Here is a 16,738-nt window from a genome sequence, read left to right as displayed (position 1 = left end):
TTTCACCCAAGCAGAACAGAAAGATTTAATGTAAAATCTATTTCCAAGAGAAAACCTTGCCTTTACTTGGGCGGGGAGGGGGGAGAGGGTATGCATAAAATACCTATTAATTGTGGCAACACCCAGAACTTCAATCACATTAGAGTAAAATTTTATGCTAAACCATTTGGATCTTTTCCACCCTAACAGAATTTTAATTGGTTTCTCTATGCAAGAGTTTCAGTACTTCATCACTACGTTTTAAGAGTCTCTGCAAATAAGAAAACAACTGACTTAAAATTTGTTTTTAAAGAATCCCTTTCCTACTTCCTGGTAAGAATCACAGATTGCTTCCCAATGAAAACACAGCATCCTCTCTATTTGCTTTCATAGTAAACTTTAAATAGTGGGAGATGTCCTTTTTCTGAGCACAGAAATGAATACGATGCCCAACAATCAATCACCGGCCGGTGAAGTTCACATTGTTTAATGAACAGTAATACTTGGGACACTTCCGAATGAAATAATTAGGTGACGGGGTTAAAAATATTAAAAAATAAGGAAGTCCCCTTACTTTTCTTTTAACTTTACCTGCATCAGTCACATTTAAGAGTTGGAATGCTTATCTTTTTTTTTCTCTTTTTATTATTTTATTTTTCAATACTCGTTTTAAAACAAACATTTGACGTTAACATAAACATCTAAATAATGTGCTATATCTTTCTAAATTTAAATAATAAAAAATATGTACTGCCAATTTGACTTAAGACACATTTTTCTTCATTAGTAAGATTGCTCAATTTGCTTTTTTTCTCAAATTTTAATTTTTTAAATAGCACTCTGTTGAAATGATAATGAAAAATTCAATCTAACCTAATTTCTTTTTTTTTTTTTTAACATCCTGGAATGTATCTTTAAACAAGCAGTAACTCCCAATGTGATGTGGAGGACCCATGTGTGAGACGGAATTCTATTCTTAGACTCCTTACAATTTCCCGTGGTAATTAGGAAGCTATATGTCCCCAATAGAATGATGCTAACAAGCTCCTGCAGTTTCTACTCTAGCAAGAAATCAAAGGGACCCAAAACAGACAACTCACTTCAGTTAAAGGATTATGCAGTCTGGTTATTAAAGCGTAGAAAGCGCTTCTACTGTTTTATATCTGAAGAGACTTTCTAAAAGAATCAGATTCTACAGCCGAGATTATTTACTCAAGAAAGAAGAAAACTAAAGAATGGCCATGGAACATATTTAGGGAAAAAATATATAAAAGCTATTAGAAGAAGCTCATTTCAGATAACTTGTACATTTTGAAACTTTCCCCAAGAAAGATGGGAAGATAACATAACAAACCTCTATTCCTCCTTGTAATTTCTCATGAAACATCAACACTCTTCCCCCATTTAGTGAGGGTTACTATTAAATTTACAGTTATTTGGCATCCTTCTTTGGAAATGCAAAGCCATGTAGAAATCAATGCAGTTGACATTTATGAATATGATTCACATGGGTCAATATAACCAAATACACGATGAGATAAATAAGACACCTAGAAAATGGAAAATGTTGAAGAAGAAGAAGGCTTGGCCCAACCAACAAGAGTGACACTCACGTACCTTAAGGACTTCCATTGGCACCTGGGTGGCAGAGGGGAGGGTGGTGGGCACACTGACGTTTATGGCTGGTGTCTGACTCACGGGCACTCTCTGTTGCATGAACTGGGCCGCCTGCAGCTTCTGCTGCTGCTCCCTGCGTTCCTGTTCCTGCATCTGCTCACGCATGAGTTGCTGGCGTAGCAAGATGCGTGATGTCATACTGGAGGAGCTTATTGGAGGCTTGGAGGCCCCAGGATGATCCTCGGAACTGCTGTGGGAAAACCAAAAAACACAAATTTAGTTCCCTAACGAAACACTTCATTTGCATTTTGGGGTATCCTAAATTGCACCAAACTATGAAATGAGCCTGGGCAAGTATAATCAGATCGCAGAGTAGTATTCCACCTAATTGAAAATCAAGAGCTGACAGGATTTAAGCCATTAGTAGTTGAATTAAAATAAGTCAGCTTGATTGCATCTAGGCATTTTTATCATACGCTTACTTTTTTGACATTTTATACTGCATACTACTCATCACCACCAAATACAGTGCCACCATATGAAGTGCCAAGAAGAGAGGCGTCTTAATGGCACCCAGATTTCCACATTTAAAAATAAATTGTTTGATTTCCTTTTTTATAGCCAGATCTAACCAAATAACTACTCCTACGTGCTATCTAAGTTCCTTGAAGATATCTGAAATGTTTACTAACACGGAATAGTTTAAAGAAAAGGTGTACTTTGTCATGGGGAAATTCTTCTATGATACAGGGAAGTAAGAATTATTAATGAAAGAAGCATTTGGACCAGAATGTTAACACTGAACTCGACCCCAGTCTTCAGGAAAGAGGGCAGAAGACAAGCTAGTTTGACAACCCAATTCTTCTTTCCCTGGTTTTCTTTATACTGTCTTTTCTTCTGATTCACCTTGGCAAGCCCTATCCTACACACACTTTGTGAGTTCCCCATGAGGCCTACCTCTAATGGCATTGGTACTTATACTACCCAAAATTATTTAAAAAGCTTAAACCCTTGTTGTAAGTCAAAAAGAAAGGACTTCCTGATTTTCCTAAATATGGTTTTCTATTGCTTATCTTGCCAGCTCTATGACATCAGCAAATAATTAAACCTCTCTCCCTTAGTTACCATATCCAAAAAAGAGGAATAACAATAATTTTTTTAATTACCCATTTATTGAAATGGGAGATGTTTTTTAAATGTCTTTTGCATCATTTATACGCTAAAGCCCTACCTCTTAGGGATTTTGTGAGGATTAAATAAAATAATGAATGAAATAAGGCACACAGATCCCTTAATGAGTGCTATGTAGTACTGCCTTAATAAATGTTTGCTGTTGCAATTATTATTATCTAGAAATTTTAATTGTTTCCAGTAATATCATTTTCTTTTTTAAAAACATCCCTATTTAGGGCAAAGAATATAAAATCTTAATTAGCACTGGAAACAGAAAAAGAGCAACATTTGCCAAAATATTCACTCCAAAATTACTCTCCAAAAGAAGTATTTTGCACCTTTAAGCTTCCTTCCTTGAGTATAAACCCCGATATTGTCCTTATCTTCTAACAAAGGCAAAATAAAGCCATTAAATCACAGACCAGCCTTATAAACTCCTTAAAGATAGGAACCTTCAAACTCTACAGGTAAAAAAACATGCTAAAGGATGAAGAAATGTTTGCATTTCACCCTCACATAGTTCCAGAAAATTACATAATAAAACTTATACTAGCAGTTAACTCATTACTCAGCACAGAAAACTGGTTCAATAAACTGTGATAAGTTAATATAATATAATACTATATATAGCCACTAAAAATGGTGTAGAGATATACTTATGGTTGTGAATAAAAACTACACAATATAATAAACTTAGAAAACCCAGCTGCAGGAAAGTATTCAAGGTAGGATTCAACTTAAAAAAATGTTCACTACAAGAATAAGTGCAAAGATAATGCTACCCTCAGCCATTGCCAGTATACATTATCACAAACCTTTAAGAAAACAACAGTATTGGGCTTCTCTGGTGGCGCAGTGGTTAAGAATCTGCCTGCCAACGCAGGGGACACAGGTTCAAGCCCTGGTCCGGGGAAGATCCCACATGCCACAGAGCAACTAAGCTGGTGAGCCACAACTACTGAGCCTGCACTCTAGAGCCCACGAGCCACAGCTACTGAGCCCACGTGCCACAACTACTGAAGCCCACACGCCTAGAGCCCGTGCTCCACAGCAAGAGAAGCCACCACAATGAGAAGCCCACTCAGCACAACCATGAGTAGCCCCCGCTCGCCACAACTAGAGAAAGCCTGCGTGCAGCAACAAAGACCCAAGGCAGCCAAAAGTAAATCACTTAATCAAAAAAAAGAAAATAACAGTATTATCAATTTGATTCAGAAATTTCATTGATGGATAATTTTCCTAAGAAAAAAATTCAAAATGTGGAAAACCTAACATTACAAAGCTGTTGACAAACTGCACAATATTGTGAACCACCTAAATTTGTCCCTTAATATGAACATGATTATGTAAATTATGAGGGGAGATGTGGGTCAAAGAATACAAACTTTTAGTTATACGATGAGTAAGTTCTGGGGATCTAGTGCACAGCACGGTGACTGTAATTAATAATACTGTATTGTACACTTGAAATTTACTAAAAGAGCAGATCTTAGGTGTTCTCACCACAAAAAAGAAAATAAATAGTAACCATGTGAGGTGATAAATGTGTTTCACAAAGCATACATGTAAAAAATCATCGCATTATACACCTTAAATAATTTTGTTAGTTATACCTCGGTAAAGTTGAGGAAACAAATAAAACCATTCAAAAGATTTAAGAATAAAATAGGTTTAAAAAACAGTAAATTATGATACATAGATTTGATAATATACCTTTTTTTAATCCCACAACTACAAAGTGAGAAATGCATGTCCTAAGAGTAAATTAAAAAGTAGGATCAAAAGTGGATTTACATTCTAATTTAAAATAAGGAGAGAGTGTGTATGTACACAAATACACACATGACTAGCAAGATGATCATAGTTGCCACCGTGGGAGTGGAATTATAGGTAAATTTCTTTCTCTTTACTTTTTCCCCTGCAAGCCATAATAAAGCCATAGTATTTTTTCAATGGCAGAATATATGCCACTAATTGAAGAACACGAGGAACATGAACTAATTTACAAGCATGAAGAAATAACTTAAGTGATCAAAGCCACCGTTTGGCTAGAAGACACTGGATCCATCACAGACAGTATTTTGACAATAGGATGGGAAAGTACTGCCTTATATCCAGCACACTTGTTCTCTTGGAAGTCTTCAGAATCCCAGAAGACTTAATCCCTCTTTCCTTTAGAGTTTCCTACAGATGTACAAAGACTGAACAATGTAAATACTCTGTATTATTTTTATAGCATACATTCATCCACACCGTAAAAATACCTAGCCATTCCTCAAAAATAATCCACCCTTAAGGTTCTGCTAAAAGGCCATCAAAAGAAAATGCATTTTCCCACTTTTGAGTATGTGTTCAGAGCTCAAATGTACTTTCCTAAGCCCAGAAAAGAAGGCTATTTAAAAATAAATAAATAAATAGATGGTCTTACTATTCAAAGCCTGTCAGGTTAAAACATTCCCAGAGAGACTGATCCTTTTGATAAAATCAGGAGCAAACCTTTGTGCCGTAGCAAATGCAGCTGTGGAAAAATCGCACTAATTAGCTGCTCAAGACGAGCCATTGGCCGTGATACAGGGGGGAAAATCCTTTCAATTAACAGTAAAGCATTCTTGCGACATCTTAAGTTAAAGTTACTAGTTATCAACCACACTGAGGCTGCAGACTTTAAAGTCAACTACAGTATCATTTAAAGCATTTACTGAAATAGCCTAACAGGAAAAAAAATACATATTTATATGGTAGACCCCATAAGTAAATTAAAATTCCACAAAAGAAAAGCTAGCAGGGCTCAGCTAATTGACATTTTAATAAATCTTCTCAGAAAAAGGAAAAAGTAGTCACTTCACTACACACACTCCCTGCGGGATATTTCCATGTTAAAGATGACTCTCAGAGTCTCAGCCTTACTCTCGATCTTTTAAACACTGCTTTCTCTTAGAAATAACTGAATGGGCAATTATCACCTTGCTGACAAAAATGAAGATACCTACACTTCAAAATGTTACCAGGTCAAATGAGCATAATGATTTAAACTCAAAGTCGAGGTTTATGTGACAATATTACAGGTGGCCAAAAGCTTATTTTTAAAATGAGGACCTGATGCTTAAACTACTAATAATAAGCAAGAAGAGGTGTCCCAATGCATTTAATTTTAAAAGCTAACTGAACTCATCCAGGGCCCAATCTGCATTAGATAATCCTAATTCCATCAGTCTGATTCCTTTTAATCAGGTTATGTAAAGGTCATTTATTCAACAAATAGTTATTGAGTGTTTCCTCTGTGCCAGGTGCTGGGAACACCTGGTTTCTAATCTCATAGAGTTTAAAGCCAGGGTCACATAATTTTTCTACGATGCCTTAAAATTAAGTCAATTATGTAGATTATCTGGCTCTTATCTAGTTCCACATGGGAAGGTGTACATCTCACCACGAGAAATCACCCTTTGAAAGCCAAATGAAGGGGAGACAAATGCCTTTACTGGCACTTACCGAATCACTGAAGCCAGACATGCAACCTCCCTGACAAGTGGGAATTGCTCAATGGTGACTCAAGGAGGACGGCCATCAACTGGACGCAAGCTCTAGCTCAGTCACTGCTGAGCAATCTGATCTTTAACGAGCCACTCAACCTCTCTGAGCCTCTCCAAAACCCACCCCCTAAATGTACAGCAGTGATTGAGTGAGCTAAGTTAAAGTGCTCAACACAGCGGCTAGAAAATGGACACTTACATAAATAGCCATAAATGTGACTCAAGTTCCTACCTCGATGGCTGAATTTACATTTTTAACCTTCAAAGTCAGCCTCTTCTCTGTGATGACAGAGGTAGGTGGACATGTGCTCTGAATTATCTGGTATGTTCCTAAATTCAGAGTTAATTCCACTGCCTTGATCAACCACTTAAATGTATCAGAAATTCCATGAAATCCAATACCTTGCCATCCAAACAACACCTGCCTGACCATCCCTCACCTTTAACAGTGATGCCAAAACCCCCTCACCAGACTTTAGGAATCAGTCTTTGGTCTCCATATCATCGTCATCCAAGACATGAATCTGGCTGTCAGTTGAAACTTACCTTTCAGGAGGAAGGAGCTGATACACTTTCCCCTACATTTCCTCTCTTCAATTCCTCAGGCAGAGTACAGCCCTGACACTTAACTAACCTGTGGCCATGGCCAAGTCAGTCAATCTCTTTGAGCTTCGGTTTTCCCTTATTTATAGACTGCTTAATATATCTGCCTCTCAGCATTGTTAGGAGGATTAAAATTTGTAATAGATGTAAAAAGCTTAGCACGATAACCAGAACATAGGTCACATAAACTGGAACAGAGCTCAAAAATTAGTAGTAAAATAATATGAAACCATGAACATGCTACTTCTTTTTTGATGCAAGGAGGTGAATTTCCATAAGCCTATATGCAAGTTTGGACCATAGCAGATCTGCCTTTTAAGGTTTAGGCGATCCATATTTAATTCAGAGAATCTGACAAAGTTTCGCTGGAGTGGAGGGAAGATAATTTACCCTGCAGTTCTCTCACCAGATATAAAGTAAAAATCCTAGCATTTTTCTCCAGGAAAAACTAATCTTCGTTATAATCATTCAGGTGATAGAGCTCAAAGCCTAGCGTTTGCCTGTACTGGATACAATGTAATTATGTCCAGGAAAGCACAATAGCTAATGTTCACATACACAGTGGAGATGCAGGAAGGCATGATAATTAACCTCATGCACAGGTAAGAAAGCTATACCGAGAACACGTTAAGCTACCAGGGTTTCCAAATGCAAAAGGCTGGCTGCCACAATACCTGCTGTCTAAAGTCAAAATGCCCAGGCTCTATCCCTAGAAATTCTGACTTCAGGTTAGCTAAGGCCTAGGAATCAATGTGTCTACAAAAACTCTGCTCCTGATTCGGATGCCATGCTTAGAAACTAGAATACCTAAGATTACCCATTTGTTTAGTCGAAGAGCTGGGACATGAACCCACATCTTTGATTCTTAGACCAGAACACTTTCTTCCATGTCTGAGGAAATGCACATTCCATTCCCCACCTCCAGTAACCCTCACAAGAGCTCTGAAGAGTCCTTCTGATACTGAACCCAACATGTTGAACGGAATGAAATGGGAAGGACTACTTTACTCCTGCCAAACACGCTATAAAATCAAACAGACAAAAACATTTGTGCAGATACTGCCAATGGATCGTCATGGTTACAACACAACTACTCTATCATAAGGAAAAAATCCACAGGTTGAATCTACAAAAATGTTGTTCTGTCAGCAAAAAGAAATTTTTAAGAGTCTTTAGAAAGTAAGTCCAAGCGCATAAATCACCGAAATAAGAGTCAGTAAATGGACATATCTTTTTAAATGGCAGTCTGGGTATCTAACATTTTAGAATGATCAGCACTTCCATTATCTTAACCTTTCCATTCCTTCCAAAGTCATTGCTTTGTAAGCGTAAAGATGGCTTCTTCATCGTGAATGGTGGAAGCAAGTACCAACAAGAAAATACATTGTTACTTGTCTACATGATATATATATGAAATATATGGTATGTCTGATATATGGTATATATGATATATATGATAAATATATATCTCACTTAAAATAACTGAGAGTATAACTCATGTAAACATGAAAGTACCAGATTTCACAGTCTGGCTTCAAAAATTGAGATCTTGTGGACTTCAGGCATCCCCAACCTTGGTTTTAGTGGTCAAGAAAAAAACATGAAAACATGCCAAACATCCAGCTTTTTCTGGTAACATTACCAGCTCAGACAATAAATACTACAGGTTTCTGGCATGGAGGAAATAAAAAGACTTGCAGAGTGTACCTTGTCTTCCTCCTCTTCTTTCCTTCAACAAATATTTGAATGCTTTGGCAAAGCATGTCCAAGGGCCGGGTTCTGCTAGACGTGAGGGTAGCATAGTGTCCAGAGTGGACAGAACACCTGTCCTCTGGAGCTCTTTACTCTCCAGGGTGCAAAAGGAGGAAAGTATTATAAAAAGCAACAACCAGCAATCATATGCAAGTTAAAAATCTAAAACTGTTACTTTTCAACACCTGTACCCCAATTAGTTTGAAAACATCGGAGTCTCTCCGTATCTACTCAGGATTAGAATTCTCTAAGCTGGACCTTTGACAGATGCCAGTAAGAGTAATTTCAATAATTGATTACATCAAAATCTAAGAGAAACATAATGAGATTCCCAATATATCAATATTCTTCAAAAGAGGGTACAAAAAAATGATACCCTGGAGTGCAGGAAGAAAAGATTAAAATTTATATAAAATTTATCCATCATTTCTATTTTTGTACATGTTGTATATTATAATATAGTATTAGTATAGTGGCACATTTATAAAATTTATAAGTAAAATAAAACACGTTGAGAGAGTCTGCTTGAAAAAAAACCTTACTTTAACGAGGGACGACTAAAAATGTTTGAGACCTCTGTAATATTAGACCAATGTTCTTCTAGGCAACGTTCCTCATTTTTTTTAAGTTGATTATTTTCACCCCTCCCAAAGAGAGTTTCTCACTTCTATACACTCCAACCAAGGAGAGTCTCTTACTAAAAGGTATTTTCCAACAAGGATATGAAGGTGCCATTTCCTCATTTTAAGGCCGTTTTAAGGCCATTTTAAGGCCTCCATTTCCCACAGATGCCACCACGGGTTTCCATGCTCCTAACTCTCAATTCCCCTTGAAGAAATTATTTCCGTCAGCCTACTATCAAAAAGCTATAAAGAAGATGAAGCTGAGGGTCCCACACTCACACTTCTTGTCTCTCCTATCAAGCTGCCTTTCACTAGACCATGTTCTAGAATTCTTGTTTACACTGTCCGACTATGGAATCTCATTCATATCTAGACGCCGTGCTTTAAAAGGCTCTGAAAAATTCGCCTATGAGGTGTAAGTAATTGATATGGCATGACAAGATATCCCACTTAAGAGTATTTTAAAAGAAAGAACTTTTTATCCAAAACTATGACAATCTAATGACAGAATTCAGACATGAGTGTGAAAGTAATTGGAACGATCTTTTTAAAGACAGAAAAGCCTTCTACCTCTACTCAAAAAACTGCCCCAGTCACAGGGCATGCTCTGTCCACTTGTCTAGACAACGTCACAACAGGTCAGAGAAGATTCAAAAGCCTTAATCACTTAACAATTACTGCATGTCTAGAACATATCAACCAAGATGCAAAGTCTGCAATCCTGTGTGGAAATCAAGACAAAAGTACCAATTGTGATCTCAGGAGCAGTGATTGTGTGCACCTGTCATGGCTTAAAAGCCAGCCTTACAAATAGTGTTAATGATTTACGGTGGTCACATGTTACTTGTGCCTGCCCAGCATCCTGTCCCACTTCTCTGGCAAAGGACCCTGATTTCACCTTGAGAAATCAGTCTCCTCACTTTTCATTCCCGAGGTAGGTTATGGCGGTGCTGCCAACTCCAGACATAGAAACACAACGTAAGTTGGACCAATCAGCACACCCATCGAATGTGCTTGTGCTCTAAAATGGTCCAATAACAGTCAGCCCTATGCTGAGTAGAAATAGAAATATTGACTAGAAATACTGGGGTAAAAGACCTCTATGTATACTAATGTTTGGAAAGATGCTAGGATATAAATCTGGAACTTCCTGGACTTATGTGAAAAGAAAGCCAAACTAAATGAAACAGTGATGTGAGTTGAAAGAGGGAAAAGAAGCCTGAGAAGGAAGAATGAAGAAGGAGCCAGTGTTTAGATGACACAGAGCATCTGGATCAAACCATCCCTGAAGTCTTGATAACCCTGGACATAGGATATTGATTTACAAGGGACTCTCAATCTCCATTTCTGTTTAAGCCAGTTGGATGTGCTCTGTTATACCATAGCTCATTTCTGTGGCATTTTAGAAAATAACAGTTATTCCAAAAAAGAAAAAAAAAAATCAATGTTTCAGCCTAAGAGCTACAACTCAAACAATCTAGTATCCATTCTATTTTCTCCTCGTTTAGGCTGGTACACTGCCACTCACAACATTTCCCAGCTTTCCAGGAGCTAGGTTGGCTTCACGCCTAAGTTTTGCCAATGAGACTTAAGCAGAAAGGTCATGTGGTACGTCCAAAAATTCTCCCTAAAGAGATACCCATCTTTGCCATCATGTCTGCTTGAATTCAGCTGTAATGGCTGCAGGACTAGCAGCCACTTTGAACCATGAGGATGAGAACCAGACTTAAGGACAGAGCTGGAACGCTCCTGGCCCTTCATCACCAGATAGAGCCAGCACTATGAGGGCAGAGATTTCTGTTTTATTCACATATAAATTCCCCAGCACTTAAAAAATACTTAGCATATAGCAGGATGAAATAAATATCTATCCAAAGAGTAAATCTGGTGTCTCTATTCTAACAAATACCCCACCTCCTAAAATCAGATACACTAAAACCTTCGTGTTGGAAGACCTTTAGTCAAACCATTTGCTTGAGTCATCCAGTGGCAGAGAACACATTTTTTCCAAAAAGCTCAGTTCTAGAGACCTACTGTATTACCTTAATTCTAAGACAAACTTTCCTTCCACGTTTTAAGAGTTCTCAAGTCAGAATAGATCATATAATCATTGTATATATTCAGTAGAGTTTTCATCTCCCCTGAACAGTCACCTTAGAATCAACATTGAATTGGCTATAAGGAAATCCATTTGATAGACAAATACTGTGGCACTGGACTAATCATAGCCGCTCAAAAGCTCAAAGGAGTTATAGTTTGGATAACCCAGAAATCTGAGCACCGGAGAAACACACTTAATTAAAAGGCAGAGGAAGAAACATCGATTCATTCAGTATCTGAAATGAGAATCCACAGAACGGAACAGAGAAAGGCACGAGACATGGGCCCAGAATACCTCTGTTGAAATCCCAGCCCTGTCGTTTCTCAGCTATATGACATGGGCAGGACCTTTCACCTGCCCAAACCTTAATTTTGTCATCTACAAAATGGAGGTAGGAAAAAGTACCTTTGTCACAGAGCAAGTATGAGAACTGAATGTATTAATGCAAGTAAGAGTCTTAGAGTAGTGGCCAGCACACCCTGCAGACAATAAGTAATAGGCAATGGATTCTTCTGTGCTGTACTTCAATTCCTGGACTGGTACCCTCTGAGGCTCCTAGTAACTTGAAACTAGTGAAAACTGACAAGTTATTTTCTAGGAAGCCAAATCTCTTACAATGTTGCCTTCTGCTATGGTGTTTCTTTGCTTTCCTAGAGGAAAACACAAAAGAAACAATTAATTCACAGTGTGTGCCCTCCTAAAGAGCAGGCACAAAGAAGTTAATGGGCAACAGCTCAGTGAACAAGTTTTGTCAAAGATGTGTGCTAAGAATTTCATTCTGCGAGTTCATAAAGGAAGCATGTTCCTGTAGCCAGTATTTTAGTTAACCGGAAAAAAAAATTCAAAATCAATTAAGCAAAAGTAGTTGAAATTAAGAATTAATTTGGGTGTAAATTCAAGGATGACACCACTACTGTCCTTAAGCTGAATGGCATGTTTGATCCAATCATGATATCCATTAATTTGCTTAAAAATAATATTTCAAAAATTAGTTAAGTTTTAGGGGATGTTGTTGTAGGGTATGAATCACAAAGAATAGCCATCATCTCCCTAACTAGTATCTGATTTACAAAGCAGAAAATTATAACATTTCTAACAGGATGACATTTTAAATACACAATTATGTATACTTTGTTCATAAAATGTTCTATCATTTTAGAGAAATGAGTAAACTGTTTTAATGACATACAATGAAATGAAAAACATCTATAAAAGCAAACAATACAGCAAATGAAAAATAATTTTAAAAGTTACTGTAAAACCTTTTAAAGATTTACCTACTGAACATTAGGAACTTTTACCACAATTACATTTATGGGAATTTTATTTTTTTCAGAATCAAATTCTCAAAATAGTTCTGCGACATTTAGTATTTTTCCATTATTCTTGCCGCCTTTAAACACACCTTCACAAGCTGCTGAACATAATGCTTTTCTGACTTAATCAGAACCTCTCTCATGACCCAGGAACGTTCAGTAAATAATTATTAAGCTCCAGAGGTGGCTTTTGCTTAAGTTGATTTGCTTGAATGCTTATTCACTTAGGGACACAGCTTTTAGTATTGTTTTCAAATCTTATCGCCTAACATTGAAAGTAACTGTTGAAGGAAATGGGGGAGTGGGAGGGGAGAGCTATGATCCATTTAGCATTTCTCCATTTTAGTATTTCTTTGAAAGTGCCAATTTCAAGCTTGTTCTACATTTCTATGCCAGACAGATGATTCTGATTTTGGATGTTTTGTTTTCCTCTCAAAGAGAAAAAAAAATCAATATGCAGAAATGCAAATGAGATGTTTATTAATGCAACTGTTACTACTCCACAGTTGGGGGGGATGGGGGGGCAGGGGGGAGAAAGCAAAAAATCCAAAGTGTTTGCAATGGGGCAATTTTGACCAATGTCACTAAGCACGCTCGTTTTCCTGAAGAAAACCCTTTTTTATTCATCACAAAGCTGGGCTGCAGTCTACCTAGTAATCATAAATCAAGCTCTGTTCTCACTCAGATTTTTCAAGCAGTCATTTTTTGGCATGATTAATTTAAGACCAACATTCCATTTCAAAAGAGATGGCAGAGCTAATGGGCTAGCATTTCAATCCTGCCTCCCCCCACAAATTAGTCGTTATCCTTGTCATAGCCACCTACTAGAGGTTACAGCTGAAACCGATTAAAGCCACAGTCACAGAGTAACAGTTCCAGTATTTTTAACTCCGAATAGTACCTCCCCTTTCTCTGTCCTCCCCTTAAAAAACAAAAACAAAAAACAAAACTCCTGTCAAGTGGTCCCAGGATTATTTCCAGAATAAAACTTCACTTACAGATATAAGCTTTCAAAGGAACAAGGCATGAACATCTGAACTCTAAGCGCCTCCATCTTTTTTCCTTTAAGGTGTTCTGCAAGCCCTTGGTGAAGAGTGAAAGTCAAAGTTAGTTCTGGCACTGGCTGTGTCACTAGGGGTGGCTCCTGATAAGGCCCTGGAAACTCCAATCCAAACACAGCTCGTGCTACAACCGTGCCTGGTGTCTGTCTGAAACAGCAGACCTGTTTAATCCAGTACCTACTGTACCTGCAGGACAAAAATGCTGCCTCACCCTGCAACGGGGGCTTCGCCAGGACACAGACACCACCAGAAATCCAACCCAGCAGCCAGGTGACACCTTGGGATGCTTACTTAGCCCTCCCGAGCACAGACAGGTACCAGTGGAGGCTTGCAGTGGCTGCGCGTTACAGAGAATGTGAAACCTGAGGTAATTTCACATACTGGTGAATTTCTAACACTTAAAAGACCCACAGAATCCAGGAGGGTTGTGGGACAGCTTCTGCCCCTTCTCAACTGGGGAGACCTCTAGCATCAGCTCATCACACACCTCTAGCTGCTTTGCATCCATGCACAGGCATTTCTGGAACTGGAGCTTGATTACTGAACGTGCTCTCCTGCTGACAAGCTAGAGATCTGGACAACATTCCTTACCCTCAGATCCCAAGAATATTCGGAGGGCTACCCTTGCCCAGTCCTGGTGGAAGTCAAACACAAGCTGCTTCAACTGTGGGCACTATCTTTTAGCACATCTTTAGGCCATACATCTGTGTATTCTTAGATTGTCATCTAATTAAATTCTGAACGTGCCGAAATAATAATACATGCTCTCAAAAGATGCTTTAAAATTGTGACATGACCTCAATATTATCAAATACTGATGCAGCTCCTACAGACTCAGCACACCAAAGATGTCCTGCCCACTTATGAAAATATGTCTGTTTCTCCCTACACACAATTCAGAGGTCAGAACAAAGACATCTGACATGGACTAGCTGTGCATCCTGGGCAAGTTACTTCACCTCTCTGTGCCTAAGAGTTTGTCTCCGAAGTACATAGTTGGAAAACAATGCAGTCTCTATAAGCCATAATCCAACTTGAATTTTATAATGTAATGAAATTATCTTTCTTTAATTTCCCTTTAATAATAGCAAATATCCAGCCAGGAGTCTCCGACAAGCTATTTCTAGCTCTTTTTATTCTTTGTTCATTTTTTCTTTTGTAGAATAAATATTTATGGAACACCTACTACGTCCCAGGCACTGTGCAAACTCTTGGAGTTTACAGTCTAGTGGGACACATATTAAATAATCACCCAAATATATAATGAAATGTGGTAAATGCTACAAGGAGCTGGGAAAGTTTAAAATGTAAGGGTCAGAAAAGGTTTCCCTTAGGCAGGGGCCTCTGGGCATAGAAGTGAGTGGGGGTAGCAGTCATGGGTTACGGCTGTGGAGCGGGGCACGGGAGAAGAGTCTTCTGAGCAGTGGTAATGACATGTGCAAGAATCCTGAAGTGGGGAGTTAGAAGGAAGATTCTTTGTGGCTGGAGGACAGAGAGTAAGGGAAATCATGGCATCCGTGAGACTAAAGCAGTGGCTAGGACCAGACCATCAGGATCTGGGAGACCAGAGAAGAGTCACTGATTTTGTTCCAAGATGAACAGGAAACCATTGAGAGGTTGTAAGCAGGGAAGTGATGGGCTCAGATCAGAGTTTTTAGAAAGGTCCCTCTGGCGGCTGCTATATGGAGAACCACCTAGAGAAGGAGCAAGATTGGCTACTGCAATAGTCCTAGTAGGAGGTGATGATACTTTATGGGGGAGGGGGAGGGGAGAAGGGACAAGAGTGGAGACAAGTGGATTAAAGTGGGTAGATTACTGGTAAAGCTAAAGACCAATAAATAGAAGGAATGCAGGTGGGGTGGGGAATCCAGGTCCCTGATGCAAATGATTGCATTCATTAACAATAGTTATTGAGGAGTTTCTACACACTCCGCATTGTGCTGGGTACTAGGGTTAACAGATGACTAAGATGCCACACTATTCCCCTTACTAACCTACTCCACACCTCACTTCTCCTGCCTCTAGCACAGTTTGGCATAAAAATCAAGAACACAGGTTCTGGACTTCCCTGGCAGCGCAGTGGTTAAGAATCTGCCTGCTGATGCAGGGGACACGGGTTCAAGCCCTGGTCCAGGAAGATCCCACATGTCGCAGAGCAACTAAGCCCGTGTGCCACAACTACTGAGCCTGTGCTCTAGAACCTGCAAGCCACAACTACCAAAGCCCACGTGCCTAGAGCCCATTCTCCACTACAAGAGAAGCCAATTGCAATGAGAAGCCTGTGCACCGGAACGGAGAGTAGCCCCCGCTCACCACAACTACAGAAAGCCTGCACACAGCAACAAAGACCCAACACAGCCATAAATAAATTAATTAATTAATTAATTTAAAAAAAAAAAAGAAGAACACAGGTTCTGGAGTCAACTTAACCAGGTTCAAATCCCACCACTTACTCATTCTGTGACCTTGTGCAAATTTACTAAACTTTCCATGTCCCAGTTTTTTCACTTGAGAAAGGGGAAATGATAAATGGCTATCCTGTAGGTTATTGTTAAAACTGAAGGAAACAATATATGTAACGTGTATGGCACAGTCTGACACACAGTAAGCTCTCAATTAAAAAACAGCTCTTACAATTATGATTGTAGTTGGAACTGTCTATTCTCGATGCACACTGACCAATCTACAGAACCAATGGAAATGCAACAGAGTGAAAAAAAAACATAAAGAAACTGGAAGATCAAAGAAAACAGAGAGGGAAGGAAATTACCGTATCAGGACCTTAAAGGGATGATTTTTTTTAAAAGACCAAGCTGGACTCTCTCCCACCTTGGACACTATTTGAAGTTGCATTAAGTTACAATGCACCCGGGGAAGTTTTACAACTGAAACCCTGATTTATTACATGCTTACACACAGGGAAAATCTGTACCCTCTGTGGGCTCTCAAACGTTGATCACGAAACCAATGGAATCAATTCCAG

The 16,738-nt window shown here is 38.7% G+C and overlaps 1 protein-coding gene across 7 annotated transcripts in view; it reads right to left on the bottom strand.

The window, feature by feature from the left end:
- Positions 1-16,738, bottom strand: part of MITF (melanocyte inducing transcription factor) — a 223,759-nt gene that overhangs the window by 86,116 nt on the left and 120,905 nt on the right. For 4 of the 7 annotated variants that reach the window (XM_029244479.1, XM_029244480.1, XM_029244484.1 and 1 more), the window contains exon 2: positions 1,597-1,846. In XM_029244479.1, the coding sequence (XP_029100312.1) occupies positions 1,597-1,846 (250 nt within the window). Of the gene's footprint in view, positions 1-1,596; positions 1,847-13,692; positions 13,825-16,738 lie in introns of those variants that run through there. The other 3 variants (XM_029244481.1, XM_029244483.1, XM_029244482.1) reach the window with 2 other exon arrangements.

This window comes from Monodon monoceros, unplaced genomic scaffold (genome assembly GCF_005190385.1).
Source record: "Monodon monoceros isolate NGI ecotype Baffin Bay Population unplaced genomic scaffold, NGI_Narwhal_1 Super_Scaffold_3, whole genome shotgun sequence".
Taxonomy (NCBI): Eukaryota; Metazoa; Chordata; class Mammalia; order Artiodactyla; family Monodontidae; genus Monodon; species Monodon monoceros.
This window is presented reverse-complemented; position numbering and strand designations above follow the sequence as displayed.